The following is a 14,772-nucleotide window of genomic DNA, read 5'->3' on the forward strand; positions in this document are numbered from 1 at the left end:
GGCCTCGCCGCGACGCGCGGCCCGGAAACGGAAGCGGAGCGGGAGGGGCGGGCGGCCGGAAGCGGTGGCGTGAGGGGAGGATGCCGCTGCCCGTCCAGGTCTTTAACCTGCAGGTATGGGGCGGCCGCGTCCCGCCGGCCCGGCCCCTCGAGCCTTGCCGCGCTCCGCCGCGTTCCGCGTCCCTCCCGCGCAGGGTCTGAGACCCCTGCTCGGCCGCGGCCTCCGGGGGCGCCGTGCGGCCTTCTCCTTGCGCTCCACGGACATGGAGCGGCTTTCGGCTGGCCTTGGGCCTTCGCTCGCCCTTCCGTCGGGTCTGTGTCTCTTCCGCCGCCGTTCGCGAGGAGCAATGCTCCGCCGAGCATCCTCCGGCACCCGTGGCGTCCCCGTCGCTGCGGTGGCCCTGTGTTTGGTCCCCGCCATGGGTAGGGCTGGAGTGGTAGCGGAGGCTACGGTGAGGTGGCCCAGTGAGGAGGAACTGAGAGTCTGTAGTGCAGGGAAAGCCCCGGGAGCGCCGAGGGGGTCGGTGACACGAGGTACCTGCGGAGGCTGTCCTTTGCAAGTTTTAGCAGTAGCGTATCTGTGTCAGGGCGCGGGGCTTTGGGCAGAGAGGACGAGGGACGGCTCAGCATCCAACTCGGCTCCTTCATTAGTAATAGATCTGTACTGCACTCCGTCCAGCAGCAGATCACACCTATTCCTGCCGAGTACAGCAGGAGACTTCAGCTCAGGCACCAGCATATCTGCTTATGTGAGGCCTGGTGAGGTACCCTCAGCAGAGCAGCCCTTGGGGCTTAGGAAATCTTGGGGAGTGGCTGTTTATTATTTGCTCTGTGAGTAGTTTTTGAGTTGACATTGCATCTTCCTTTCAAAATAAAGAGCTTGAAAATGTTTGAGTTTGCTTGTCCTACTGGGGCTTTCAGCCCACTTGTGTTTTTCCTTGTCTGGGAGTTAAGTGAGAAATGCAGAGTGCAGACTCTCAGTGTAGCAAGACACAAATTGTTCTGTTCCACCAGCTGGAATTACAGTTACCATTTTTGCTGTTTTCTAAGGAGTCTGTAATTGAGTTTTTACTATGGTAGGCAAGTGCCGCCTAAACAAACTAACCTTGGCACTTAGTGTTTGTGATATAAGAAAAGATAAAAGGTAGATAAAAGTGGGAAAAGTAGTGGTCTCAGCATATGTTGAATTGCCTGTTTTTATGCGGAATTTGCCTGAGGGGTGGTCTAAACAACCAAAATTTCCTCTGTGCCCTCCCTGTCTCCCTTTCTTTCATGGAAAGGTTAGTAAACTAGGAAACAGATGGTTTTGTGCTTCACTTGCTTTTACTTCAGATTTTGGGAGATTTCAGTGGTGAGATGTGTATTTGATATGTATCAGTTTGTGAAAGAATAAGCCCTCCAGACTGGGTGAGTGTAATTTTTAGAGATAGGAAATCTGCATCTGCCCTGTTCCTTGTCACAAAACAACCCAACTAAACAATCAACCCAGTCCAAAAAACCCTCAATCTTTGATTTCTTGTCAGTAAAATCAGTAAAAATATGGAGATAATCAGATGTGTATGGGGGCAAGGTGGTTGGCATGTCTGTCTTTTGTGAGATCCCCTTTTGCAAATCAAGCTTATATACTGTGTGCACAAAGTCAGCATTTTATAAGCAGACAGTCTGCTAAGTTTTCCTCACTTTATTTCCTCACAGTAATTTCTAGGAGGACTGTTCAGCACACTTGGACTAGGAGGAGACAATGAATTTTGTGCCAGCAGAGCAGTTAGTTTGTGGAATGGGATAGCAAGCTGGTCTTACCTGGAGTACATGCAGGAGCTGAAGCAATGCAGCTGTGCCAAAGTCACTGCATTGCTGTGAGTCCTTATGGCTCAAAGCAGTGCAGGATATACTGGGAGAATAAAATTCTGTTGTTTCTCCAAAGAGGCTCTATCCGAGCAATTGAACTTGAAAACTATAGTAAGATAGTTTGACTAATGACACATCCCTGCAGTGCAGTCAAATTGTTCCTTGCTATGTTGGAAACTCTGAAGTTGTCATTTGGTGTTCTGTTCTTTATGGCTTTTAATACTTCTAAGAAGTTTAACAATATTTGCCTCTTCCCTCCCCCCCCCCCCCCCCCCCGAAATATTATTTCTAAGCATTAAAGCAATTTTGAAAGGTTGTGGTGAGTTCTTGGGTACATTTTGCCTTTTGGAACTTCTTGATCTGAGTGTTAACACCTGGTCTTGCTCAGGGAAGAGAAATGGAATGCATATGCATGCCTCACATACTTTGTAGAATCAGATTATTTGACCCCTTCATTTTTTTGCTTGATAATTTACCAAGCCAAATAAACTGCTCTGTGTGAATGCTAAGCCATACTGCTGCTTGCATTAGACCAAGCATCATGCTGACTGGTGGTGCTGCTAGAGAAAAGTCCTAAGCATATATCAAAAGACTGAGGAGTGCTTTTTCATTTTTAAAATTTAACACATATTTAAGCAAGTCTTTAGTAAATTGAATAACATATAAGCTGCTTTTGACCTTGTTTTGCTCTTTTAGGGTGCAGTGGAGCCCATGCAGATTGACGTAGATCCACAAGAAGATCAGCAAAATTCACCTGATATCAACTATGTGGTGGAGAACCCCACGCTGGTACGTGCTGCTGAGGGCTATGGGTACATTTCTTGCCCATGGTCTCTTCCTTGAAGAATTTTGAAAAAGACCCTTCTGAAAAAATCTTAACGCTGGTTAGTCTTAAACACAAAGGCATCACAACTGAAATTTTCAAATAGTAAATTGTAGTGTAGAGCATATTTCTGAGGAAATTACTTATATTTGAAGAAAGCAGACATGGACTAATCTTACTGATTTTTGTTTGCCCTCCTTGAGGGGGTCAGGTCTGCAGGAAAAGCTGTGCAGGTCACAGTGCAGTAGGCTGATGTAGTGTGTCCATTTTCACCTTCTGAGGCCAGGTTTTGTTGGCAGGATTTGGAGCAGTATGCGTCCAGCTACAGTGGGCTGATGCGAATCGAGCGGCTGCAGTTCATCGCTGACCACTGCCCACAGCTGCGGGTGGAAGCTCTCAAGATGGCTCTATCATTTGTCCAGAGAACTTTTAATGTTGATGTGTATGAAGAAATCCACAGAAAGCTGTCTGAGGCCACGAGGTACTAAGAGGCCATGGGAACCTGGGGAGCTTTCCTGACGGAGTTAAGAGTGATGTGCTGCAATGGAGTACTTTGCATGCAATACCAGCACGTACCTTATGCAAATTATCTTCGCACTTAGAGTTAATAGCAGTGACATGTGTGTTCATGCTTTTTTAAAAGATAGAGCACAGAAGGCATTATCTCATTCTGAAATCTTTGTGCTTTTAAAAGCTGCAGGTAGATATTGAGGTGAGTTTAGTCCTTGCAACTGCCTCAAATATTAATGAATAAATTTGTTTTTCCTGAGGCAGATTATGGAGACATGTTCTAGATGCTTTTGTTTTCATAAGTTAATACCTAATCTAACTCTTTGCCTTGTTTTGGTTTATTGTTTCCTTTCTCTCCCCCACTCTAGAAAGAGGCTTGATGTTAAGGATCACCTTTAATATCTCACTTATACATCCACGCTTCCCATCTTTGTATTATTTTTGTTGCTATGCTTATTTCATGATTTCTTGTCTGTTTTGCATGGGGAGTCTTTACCATGTGTGTGACAGTATATTTATCCTAAGATCATTAGGATAATTTTGTGAAGTATTTGTAAACATCTGTGATGCTTGTGTTACTGTTTGCGCTGGACATTTTAGCAATATGTTTCTTTTTCCCCACTACCTTTATTTTCTCTTTGGTCTATTTTGTGTATGCAGTACTGTTTGTTAGGGTAGCATTGCCAGGCACTTAGCAGACTTCTGTTTTGAAACATATTCAGCCTAATAGCCTCATTCAAATACTTTTCTTTCAGGGAACTGCAAAATACACCTGATGCTGTCCCTGATAGTGGAATTGAACCCCCTCCTCTTGACACAGCTTGGGTTGAAGCTACACGCAAGAAAGCTCTTCTTAAACTGGAGAAACTCGATACAGATTTGAAAAATTACAAAGGGAACTCCATCAAGGAGAGTATCAGGTGAGATGCAAAAGGCTCTTCTGGAGCAAGGAAGAGCATTTTGTTTCTCTGTAGTTGACATGGGATGTGCCCTTAGGTCAGTGTGTTGAGTTACTTGTTTAGAACAAACTGCCTTTGTCCGTTTCTGAGCATACACTTCACTGATGTTTTAATTCCCGTCCTCCAGGAGAGGCCACGATGATTTAGGTGATCATTACCTGGACTGTGGAGACCTCAGCAATGCTCTCAAGTGTTACTCGCGAGCCCGTGATTACTGCACCAGTGCTAAACATGTCATCAACATGTGTCTCAATGTTATCAAGGTAGGAGGATTTGCAGGCAGAGGTACCTGGTGTCTTTGTGATACCTGCTGTGAAGTTGCACCCCATCCTTGGCTCTTGTGTCCTCAATGATGCAGCTTAGCTGAGGAGTGCCGTTTATCTGTGCCTGCCCCACACTATTTCTGGCTCTCTACAGGTCAGTGTCTACCTCCAGAATTGGTCTCATGTTCTGAGCTATGTTAGCAAGGCTGAGTCTACACCAGAAATTGCAGAAGTAAGTTCCTGCTCTTTAACTTGCATACATTTTCCCTTTGTTTTCTGTTTCTAAATTTGTAAAATGATTTCTTCCTTTCCCCCTTTATGACTTCTCTCATGATGCACGTGTACAAAATCTGACTTATGGTAAAAATGGGTACTTCCTGTCCTCAGTTTTGCCATATTTCCCAAGAGAAATAAAATTAAGTTTTCTTGCCATTGAGATTGGCAAGTTAATTATCAGGGTGAAATATCCTGGGGACATTATCCTAGTTGTAAGCAAAATAGCTTTCATACTGCTTGCTCACTACTGCTTTGTTTTATGCTTTAGCAAAGAGGAGAAAGAGATAGCCAGACACAAGCAATTCTCACCAAACTGAAATGTGCAGCAGGTGAGTGAGTCCTTCAGTTTCCTGTATGGTTTGCCTGTCTTTCTACCTGTTAGCTGTCCGTAGGGCTCTTGGGTTTATTTTTTCTCTCATATTTGACAGACTTTGTATTTCCATACCAGACATGCAAAATTTAATGAAGCTGGTGAGATAGAACTGCTGGTTTTTGCCATCTCTTTCTTCTCCCTGAGTTTCTTCAGAGAGGATACCTGTGTGAGTCAATGTAGTTCAAAGGATGCTTGATACAGTCTGAGGATCTTGTTTTACTTCACTAGTGAAGGCACTAGCAACCGTGGGGGCCTTTCCTACTCCCTAGATTTTTCAATTTTCCCTAATTTGTATACTGTCATAAGAAAAGGACTAACTTTTTCTGGTTCCTAGGCTTGGCCGAACTAGCTGCCCGGAAGTACAAACAGGCAGCAAAGTGCTTCTTGTTGGCATCATTTGATCACTGTGATTTCCCTGAGGTGAGGACCAAGAGGGAGCTGTATGCAGGTCTTGGAGGGGATGCAGTTCTTAGTATTAGGTTGTAAAATTCAGATATTGTAGTTATTCTTGCAGCATTCCTATATAGTTTGGTGGTGCTGTGAACTGTGTTGGTTGGTTGGTTTGTTTTGGTTTTTTTAAGTCTCTGTTCTTGGCTTCTCTAAATGCTCTATTCTAGATCACATAAGAGTTACCTGTGAGATTTATGATTTATAATTTATAATTCAATCAACCAAAAGCTCCTGAAATTGATGTCTGTTCTCTTAGCAGTGTTACTACTCTGACTCTGTCACCCCGCGCAGTGGGTGAGAGCAACCTGAGTGCTTCCACTGCATTTGATAAGGACTAATCTTGTCACTGCTTGAAAGAAAGGCCTGGGGTAGAAGACTCAATGCCACCCTTACACCATTTTGGTAGTCAGTGACAGCTTGCTCTCTGTCTCTCCCTCTCTCTGTAGCTGTTATCTCCCAGCAATGTGGCTGTGTATGGTGGGCTCTGTGCCCTTGCTACATTTGACCGTCAGGAACTGCAACGAAATGTTATCTCCAGTAGGTGAGTGATGCCTTGAGTGATGTTTGTATGTACTGGACATATTTTGGAACATGGGACTTTGGTTAAGAGTGGATTTTGGCAGGAGTATTTCTCATACAGGAGAGAAAGAATCACTGAGCTCTAATTTGCCTTTAGCATTAAGTGCTGTTTCACTGTCTAAAACACAGTGGTTAATCACAGCTGAAATTTTCTTAGTATAAGTTTCCCACCCAGGTTAAATCCAGCATCTGCATAGCCCAGTTGTCTGTCTTCATCAGTACTTCATATCAGATATTAAATAGAGGGACACAGTCCTCTGTCAAAGGCAGCTTTCCTTCATGTTGCCCCTTGTTGTGGTGTATGTTAATCGTTAAAACAATTTAGTAATTATTAGTACACCTTGGAGTGTAATCTTACTATACAGAAGGTTAAGATAATTACAGTCTTTGGAAGAAAATGGTTATTGAGTGTCATAGATTTAATTGCAATGCTACTGAATTCCTGTCAGCTAGGTGTACAGGAGCTAGATGTACAGAAGCAGTAATCTTAAATTGCTGTGGAAAAGGGGTTGTTACCCTCTTTTATGGGCTGATAAATAGGGTGAGATCCCAAGGTTTAAAAATCTGTGATGGTGAACTGGGAGTGTGCTGAGGAAAAGTGTACATCCCTAAGATTTACCACACTCACAGTAGCTTGTTTCTCAGAGAAATTGGCATGCTTGTCTTGTCTATGGCATACTATACATAATGAAGGCTGTGCTTTGAAAGGGGACACAGAGCTGGCCAGCATGGACTACAGTATGGCATTTGTTTGCCTGATTTTGACCTATTCACATTCATGATTTTGTTTTGTGTGGACAAACACTTCTACTATTTGGTTTGTCAAAAGTCTTTTGTCTTCCTTCATCACAGCTCTGATGCTGTGCTCTATCTCTCTGTGTTCCAGGCTCCTAGCCCTGGGGAAAATGGGCTGTCTGGTCTGTTAGAGGGTAAATTCTTGAAATCTTCTTGGAATGATAGTGAGAGTGTTTAACCTTGTTACTTGGAGTTTTTACCCTCCTGACTCCTGCTGGAGTGATGAGGTTATGGGGTATTTAAGTGGCAGGTTCCAAAGTCTGATCACTGCCATCTTTATCTGTAGCTCCTTCAAATTGTTTTTGGAGCTGGAGCCACAGGTTCGTGACATCATCTTCAAGTTTTATGAATCTAAGTATGCTTCATGCCTGAAGATGCTGGATGAGATGAAGGTGAGTTGCAGGAGAGCAGTGCAGAGCAGACCCTAAAAGTTCCCTTTGCCTAGGCTTTTGTGAGAAGCAGTGATTGTCAAAAGTAGATACTAAATGTTCAGGTCTTCTGTGTCTTCTGTGTCTCTTGGTGTGGTGCATGGAAATTAGGAATAGTTTATTTGTAGAGAGAAATTATAAATACTTAAAACATATTCCTATGTTTTTTATTCATTCTTGTTTTATTGTATTGTCTTCCTGTAGTATAATATTCTTAAGGTTTAAGTATATACGCATAAATGTTTCAGAACACAGGAATAATATATTTTTCCAGATTGCTTCTCAGCTTCTGATGTGGTTTATTGTTTTGCGCAGGACAACTTGCTGCTAGATATGTACCTTGCACCTCATGTCAGGACACTTTATACCCAGATTCGAAATCGTGCCCTTATCCAGGTAATTGTTCCTATCATCCCAGAGGTGGATAAACAGGGAGATAGGCCATTTCTTTGCAATTACTTTTCTCCTAGTTTCTTAAAGGGTGGAGTGTGCAACTGAATATTTTCTTCTTCTTCTTAGTACTTCAGCCCCTATGTGTCGGCAGACATGCGCAAGATGGCCACTGCTTTTAACACCACAGTGGCTGCTCTGGAAGATGAACTCACTCAGCTGATCTTGGAGGGACTGATCAATGCCAGAATAGACTCGCACAGTAAGGTGAGTGCATTTCACCCATGAATTAGAGACTGAACAGGCTCACTAAGTTTAGAAACTCTCCATTCCTGAGAGGCTTGGAAAGGTGCATTCATCTCTTGGGCCTGGTGTGTTCAGTAGGGCTGAACTGTGTGTGACCTCAGGCTCCATAATGCCTTAGCTGTTTTCCTGCTGTGGAACCCTGGCACAGCTCCCATGTTCAGTTCTCTGTATTGGTTACAGATTCTGTATGCTCGAGATGTAGATCAGCGCAGCACAACTTTTGAGAAATCTTTACAGATGGGCAAAGAGTTTCAGCGCCGTGCCAAAGCAATGATCCTGCGAGCCGCAGTCCTGCGCAACCAGATCCATGTCAAGGTATGGCCCTGCTCAACTGAGACTTAAAAGAAGGGTTAAGTAAAACTATGAAAGTTGGTGAATTGAGGATTCTGGAAGGGAGTGAATCTATCAGGTTCCTGATTGGACAAATTCTTACAGTAGTAAATACTTAATATATAAGGAACAAGTGTTTTTAGCCAGTAGATTAACCTGTTTGTACAGCTCAGAAGCTCCTTTGAAGTTTATATGGTTGGGTTAATTCTGAATAACTCCTTTGGTCCAGTCCTTGGTAGATGTATCTTCTACTTTCTCAATAAAGATTGTCTGAAGTAATTTTTTCAGCAGAGGAAGTAAAAGAAGCATTAATTGTTAGGAGTATTCTTTCTGGATTGCAGTTTGAAAAGGATGCCTTTAGGGAGGATAGGCCATCTGCACAAAATGTGTTAATTTCTATAGTATATTAATCCCTGTGATTACTAAATGTCAGATAGGATTCAATTCCTGGGGTCAACAGCACCTTGTACATAGTTGGTAAGAGTGGCTTAAAAGTTCTCGTTTGACTTTTTTATGAAAACTTTTTGTGAACTGTAGAAGTTGTTAATACAAAACCATCATTAATGAACCTGGGGGTATGCTCTCCCCCTGCTGCCATCCTGCTGTGCTTCACCTGTGCTTTATTTTGTCTCTCAGGAAGCAGGCTGCAGAATATTTACACATCACTAACTAGGATGTGTTTTGGTCTTGTTGCAGTCTCCTCCAAGGGAAGGTAGCCAAGGGGAGCTCACTCCAGCTAACAGCCAATCCAGAATGAGCACCAACATGTGAAAAACTTCGTGCACTACCAAAAGAAATGGTCCCTCGGGACTGTACCCAGTGTCTCACCCACTAACTGCTGAGCTTCACAAACTGTCCCTATCTCCCTCACTTCTTGCTCGGATTGAGTCAGGGTTTGGTGGTGGATAATATGAATATTCCAATAACTTCAATTCTCCTTGAAAAGAAATTCTTTTTAAAAACAGCATCCCTAAAAATGGGTCTTCATTTCAGTTTTGGTAGAAACCTTCACTCTCCTTCCACCACTCCATAAAGAGCTTCAGGTTATCCGTACAGATGCTGAGTTGAGAGTTTTTCAGTTGCTAATAGTTTTCTTGTTTCAAAGTTGCAAAAATAGTTAGTTGAATGGACAGACACGATATAAGATGAATTTTGCTGGCCTGAAAGTATTGCCTCAGTTTTGATCAATGCTGAGCTTTCTTTTTTCCAAATAAACTTACAAGTGCATTGCTCTCAATTATGGAACTAGAGTTTCTGATGGGGGAGGAGATTTCCTTTGAGAAACTCTTGGAGAATTTTCACCTGTACCAGAAAACATGGCATTGCTTCCATGCATTCAGTCACAGGCCTTTATTTTAGGGTTTTATGTTTACCTGCAGCCAGGTTCTCTCTCTCTCTGGTCTCTATTTTCAAAGAACTGTTTCCTGATGTGTTTCCCTCTTGTGTGTGACCTGGCTTTAGGGTCCAGTGTTATCATAGCAGTAAATCTCTACTTCATGCAAATATTGCCGCTTGCCCAGTCTTACTGCCATAATGTGTGATGGGTTCCCCGCATGTGCAACAGCTGTTTTGGGTAGAATGGATAAATGCCATAGAACACCACTCAAGTCTTGTGGAAGCCCTAAAAAGAGTAAGTCTAGTGCCCACTCTCCAGGTGCATTTATTCTGCTTTTCTTTTTATAAAGGGGTTAAAGGTGGCAGCCCAGTGTGTGTGTGTGTGTGTGTATGTCTGTATTATCCTCCTGTGTTCATGAAAAGAGATATGCACTGAATTTTCTGAAGTCATTGCTGCCTTTTATTCATCTAATCCATAAGGCAAGCTGAGAATTTTGATCCATCCCTGACTGGTCTGGCAAGTGACTACAGATGTTACTTTTAATGTGTTCGTGCTTTTTTTTAAAAAAAAAAAAAGTTGTTATATCTAGTGCATTAAACAGCAGGATTAAAAAACTTCTGAGTATTTGGAATTTTGTGTTAAGGTTGGGTTTTAGGTATTTTGATCTTAAGCCTCTGTTTTTTTGCTAAGCTTTATGATGTTTCATAGGCGATTGTTTTGCTTTCTGATCTGGTTGGAGATGCAGCTTGGATGAAATGTAAAGAAAGTGCAGTTTGAAGGAACATTCGAACAGCAAAATTCCTGTAGCAACAGTGGTCTCTCCTGGCTTTCCATGCTTTTTATTACTTAGGTGCTGAAAATGGAAGCAATAGTTTCTGTGAGGTCTTTGGTTACATTTGGCATGGAAAAATTCTCCCATTTTTGAGGGAAGAACTGAGTGTCAAGCATCGCTGATGGCCAGTTTAGTGAGAAAGGCAAGTTGACTCCTTGGGTAAATTGCTGTACATCCTTATAAGAAATGCAGGGAAAGTACTTTTACGTTTTCTGTTTGTGTTGAAGGGAAGCTTTTCAGTCCTGAATGCTACTCAAACATTTTTGCTTTCTTCCGCAGATGGGCCAGTGATAGTATTTATCAGGAAAAGATGTTACACTCTGCTCTTTAGGAGGTGGTTTTGCATCCCAGTGAAGTGCACCATGCCAGGTGACCGTCTGTGCTCCCACTTTTGGGATTTTTATTTTATTTATTTATTTATATCAGTCCCTTGCTGGAGGATTTCTGCTGCAGGACTCCTCAGTGGTGTCTTGAGCTGACTAGAGTCTCTGTACTTCCAGACACCAGCGGCATCACACATCCCTCAGCAGCCACAAGGGGCCCACAAGGTGGCAACAGCAGTTTCCAGCTCTGGCTGTGGCCCGAGGCCATTCTGTATGCTGGCAGGCATGGTTAAGTTTTTGTCCCCCCAGACAAAAGTGCTTGCCGCCTCTTTGGGAGTTATCAAGCATTTCTCTTTTATTACATTGGCATCGTGGGTGCTTTGTGCAGAATTACTGGCATGTAACTCTCTCCTTTAGCCTGTGAAAGAAGCTGCTGTTGCTTTTGGATCTTGTAGATGGGAGTCAGGGCTGTACAGGCATGTTTCTTCTAGACATTGTCCTACACCTGCCTCAGTCCTAACTGCCTGCCAGTCTCAAACCCCACAAAATACAACACAGTATGCATATAGTTCTAGGAAAATTGCACTCATAAGCAGTCTCCCCCAGTAAAAATGATTCTTACCTTAAATCTCTATGTAATTTCCCAAGTAATAAATGGGGAAATAGTGACCCACATAGATTGAATTTTCGGTGATTCCTTATGACCACCAAGGTAATTCAGTGATGAAGTTTTGTGGAATGTGTAGCATGTTGGTATGTCTAAGATATGATCAGAGGGGCCCATTCGTATGGATTTAATGAACTTGTGCAGCACCTTTTTGTTAAGGAAGTGCCAGTGGTAGGCCATGACAGGTTCCTCATGCAGTGTAAATCCTGCTTTCTTTACATGACCTTGCTAGGACTAAAGGAAAAACAGTTGAAAAAACCTTATTCTTTTGGCAAAGGCAGTTTTAATTAGCACACTCACTGTAAGTGGTAATGTAGAAGTTGCCACTGTGAGATTAGTGTTAGTTTGGGGTGATTGGTAATTATCTGCCCAGAACGTGGCCAGCACTGTGGTCTGTGTTGCTAGATTTTGCAGGGGGAGGTCTGTTTAGAGGACCATGGCTGTTGCAGCATCATCTATGAGCTGCTTTTGGCTGAAAGGTGTCAGTAAGTGAGGGAGAAAATAACAGAGCTCGGTCTTTGTCCCAGGCCATGTGAGTGTGACCTGTACATCTCTTCTGTGACTCTGCAGCAAAGGTCTCAGCACTGTTCCATCCTCTGGATAGCCCCCCAAAACTGCCACTGAATAAGGTATTATTTCTGATATGTGCAATGTAATGTAAACTTTCAGGGAAAGAATAAAGAGGAAACTTCAATCTGACAAAGACCCATTGTTGTATTGGTAGAAAGTGCTTGTCAAGCACTGATTCATTTTTCTTTTAAAGTCTCAGCCAAATAAATTTGACTATTTGAGATTCTTCTGCCATCTTCATTACTCTTTATGAAGCAGATAGCAGTGGGGCAGCAGTGTGCTGCATGAGACAGTGCTCTAAGTATGTTTTATACTATCTGCTTGTGACAGCTGAGGTTGAGACAAGTCAGTGTTTTGCTTCTCTGGTATTCCATCAGCTGTGAATTTGCAGTAGGGTGAAAACCACCAAACTGGAGTGGAACTGAATTCTGCTTCCTCTGATGCTGTTAGAGAATAGGGAAAGGATTACTTGTCTGCTTTGCAAATGAGCTTTGTAGTTAAAGTAATGTTATTTTGGCTTTTGTGTTCTTAAGGATCTCTGAACTCCATTCAGCATTTCATAGGGTTGCTGTGTAGCTTTAGATTCTTTCATAGGATAACTTGATTAGGCTAAATTAGTTAGAAAGGGGAACAGAAACTGGCTAATAGGTCATGTCAAGCTCTAAGAGAAAATGTGCAAGATTCACTAATTAGAAGCTTGGTAACTTCATTATGCAATTAAGTTTCTTGACATCAAAGAAATAACTCAAGCTTAGGCCTTGGTAGAGTTACTGAAGCTACAGACTGCAGGACATTAGCAAGAGATGGTCTAATTCAAACAAGAACTCAAGTGGCAGGACCTGAAAAATCTGGCTCAGGTGGTAGATCAGGCTGGGTATTCTTTTTATCCCTGACCCTACAGGTACCACTCTTTCAGTTCTCTAAGCCTTCAGCTCTAGCTTTATACTCCCTTTGCCTGTAGTCGATACAACTGTGAACTCTCTGCACTTCAAAGTTTGTACCCCGTAAATACATGCTGAAATCTCAGAGTTTCAGTCTTTGTTTTGATGTACCTTTTTGTCTTTAAATTTTTTTTTAGATCTTTCTCATATCTCATGTCATAACCTGTTTCTCAAATAAAGGCAGTTGGCTTTCTTTTTTTCTTTTGTGAAATACCCCAGCTTTTTCTTGTGTGCCTCTGAAAATAATTTAGATGTGAGAACCCATTTTCCTGAAGACTGAGCATCATTTTCAGCATCATTCTACATTCAGAGCACTGCCTTTTCTTCCCCCTACTCCATGAAAATAAAATAGTGTGTATCTCCTTAAGGGCCTGTGAAACAGAAACAAAACAGGCCTTGACCTTACCGAGCTGGCAAACTACAATCTTTTGATTAGAGATAAACAGAAAAATTCGTATATTGTCTAGCCTGAAAGTAATCCCTTGTTAGTGCAGGTGTGCTCAGTGTGAACAGTAAGTGGCTTGGCTTTGCTCATGTTGCAATTGGGCCTCTGAGTTCACAAGCATTGCTTAATGAGCCATGGCTCATCTGGACAGCTTTGCCATAGTACTGCAAGGCTGGCATCTTGTTGCACAGCTGCTGAATGTTCAGGTTGACACTTTTTTCCATTAGTGTGGTGATTTGCAGTTGGATGCACAGAGGTGGGTCTATGTTGCAGTGCCAAACTGAGCAGTTTTTCAGCCCTGTGTCAGGAGTGTGGCAGCCTCCAGCCATGCCATGGACAGGAGTGGACAAGATAAGGTATACCTGCATTCCTCCATTGTGCTTGTTAAGAAATGCCTTGGTATGGAGGGAGGGACAAATATACCTTAAATACTAATTCTTTATAGAATGGTATCCAATTACTACTCTCAAGTGTAAGGCTCCTCTCCTGAATTTAGGAGCCAAAAGCACCTTGACTGTTCCTTCACACTGGTCTAGTACTTCTGGTACTTCATAAATACAGTGACGACACCGTATTTATGAGAGGGAGGGGTGATCCAAAATCTGTGTGTTTCACACAGCCCCAGTTCTTTTGTGCTGGAACTGGCTGTTTTGCCTTTGCAGACTTTGAGCAGGAGAATGTCTGAGCTTTCTGATCTTTTTGGGAAACTGTTAACGGGGAGAGGTCAATAAACAGTTTGAAATTCTAGGATAATACATATTTGGGTTTTTTACTCCAAGAGGGGGAACAGACCAGGAAACTCAGACTACTTGACAGCTTTAGCATGTATGCCTGTGCAAGGGAAGAAGTGGACTATTTCCACATGAAGTGGAAGAGGTGGTTTCAAGTTTCCATCTTTAAAAAAGGCATGTGTAGGACCTGCATCTGGTTTTGTCACATCTCTCAGAATTTATCACATGTAAAGGACAAATGACTACATCATGAAGTACCAGACCTTGAGCAAGGAAATACTACTGGACTTGGTTACAACTTCCCACATATTTTTAGATAACCCTCTCTGTTAAAATAGAGATTTCATCCTCCCCCAACCTTTGGCTCATGGAAGACTGTTAAGTGTGATCATACTGTAAGAAACTAATAATTGTTAATGTGGATATAGCAAGATGTTACAGTTTTACATTCACATTTTCCAAGTACTGCTGCTTTCCTTTCTGCATTAAAAATGAAGCCTACTAAACCACTAACAAATGTGACACATTTTCTGTTTGTGAGGAAGTCACTTACACTGCTATTTTTAGTATGCCAGAAGGCTGTTCTAATACAATAAAC

General features: G+C 42.5%; 1 protein-coding gene across 1 annotated transcript; it reads left to right on the forward strand.

Moving 5' to 3' along the window:
• Positions 1-29: 29 nt before the first annotated feature.
• On the forward strand, positions 30-14,023 carry GPS1 (G protein pathway suppressor 1). Its single transcript, XM_054293045.1, has 14 exons — positions 30-113; positions 2,544-2,636; positions 2,970-3,151; positions 3,936-4,100; positions 4,267-4,402; positions 4,557-4,634; positions 4,947-5,007; positions 5,386-5,471; positions 5,948-6,042; positions 7,162-7,267; positions 7,619-7,699; positions 7,823-7,960; positions 8,180-8,314; positions 9,026-14,023. Exons 1-14 carry the CDS (start codon positions 81-83, stop codon positions 9,098-9,100), a joined length of 1,464 nt encoding a protein of 487 aa, XP_054149020.1. The 5' UTR covers positions 30-80; the 3' UTR covers positions 9,101-14,023.
• The last annotated feature ends 749 nt before the right edge of the window (positions 14,024-14,772 follow it).

The sequence above is a fragment of the Melozone crissalis genome, unplaced genomic scaffold (genome assembly GCF_028551555.1).
Source record: "Melozone crissalis strain CALT ecotype California unplaced genomic scaffold, PUWL_Pcris_2 ptg000129l_1, whole genome shotgun sequence".
NCBI classification, from domain to species: domain Eukaryota; kingdom Metazoa; phylum Chordata; class Aves; order Passeriformes; family Passerellidae; genus Melozone; species Melozone crissalis.

Excerpts from the sequence above, each read along its gene's own strand:
- GPS1 (XM_054293045.1), top strand. The coding sequence starts at position 81 with ATGCCGCTGCCCGTCCAGGTCTTTAACCTGCAG. Across the intron at positions 4,403-4,556 it reads TGTGTCTCAATGTTATCAAG|GTCAGTGTCTACCTCCAGAA; the intron begins GTAGGAGGATTT and ends GGCTCTCTACAG. Across the intron at positions 7,700-7,822 it reads GAAATCGTGCCCTTATCCAG|TACTTCAGCCCCTATGTGTC; the intron begins GTAATTGTTCCT and ends TCTTCTTCTTAG.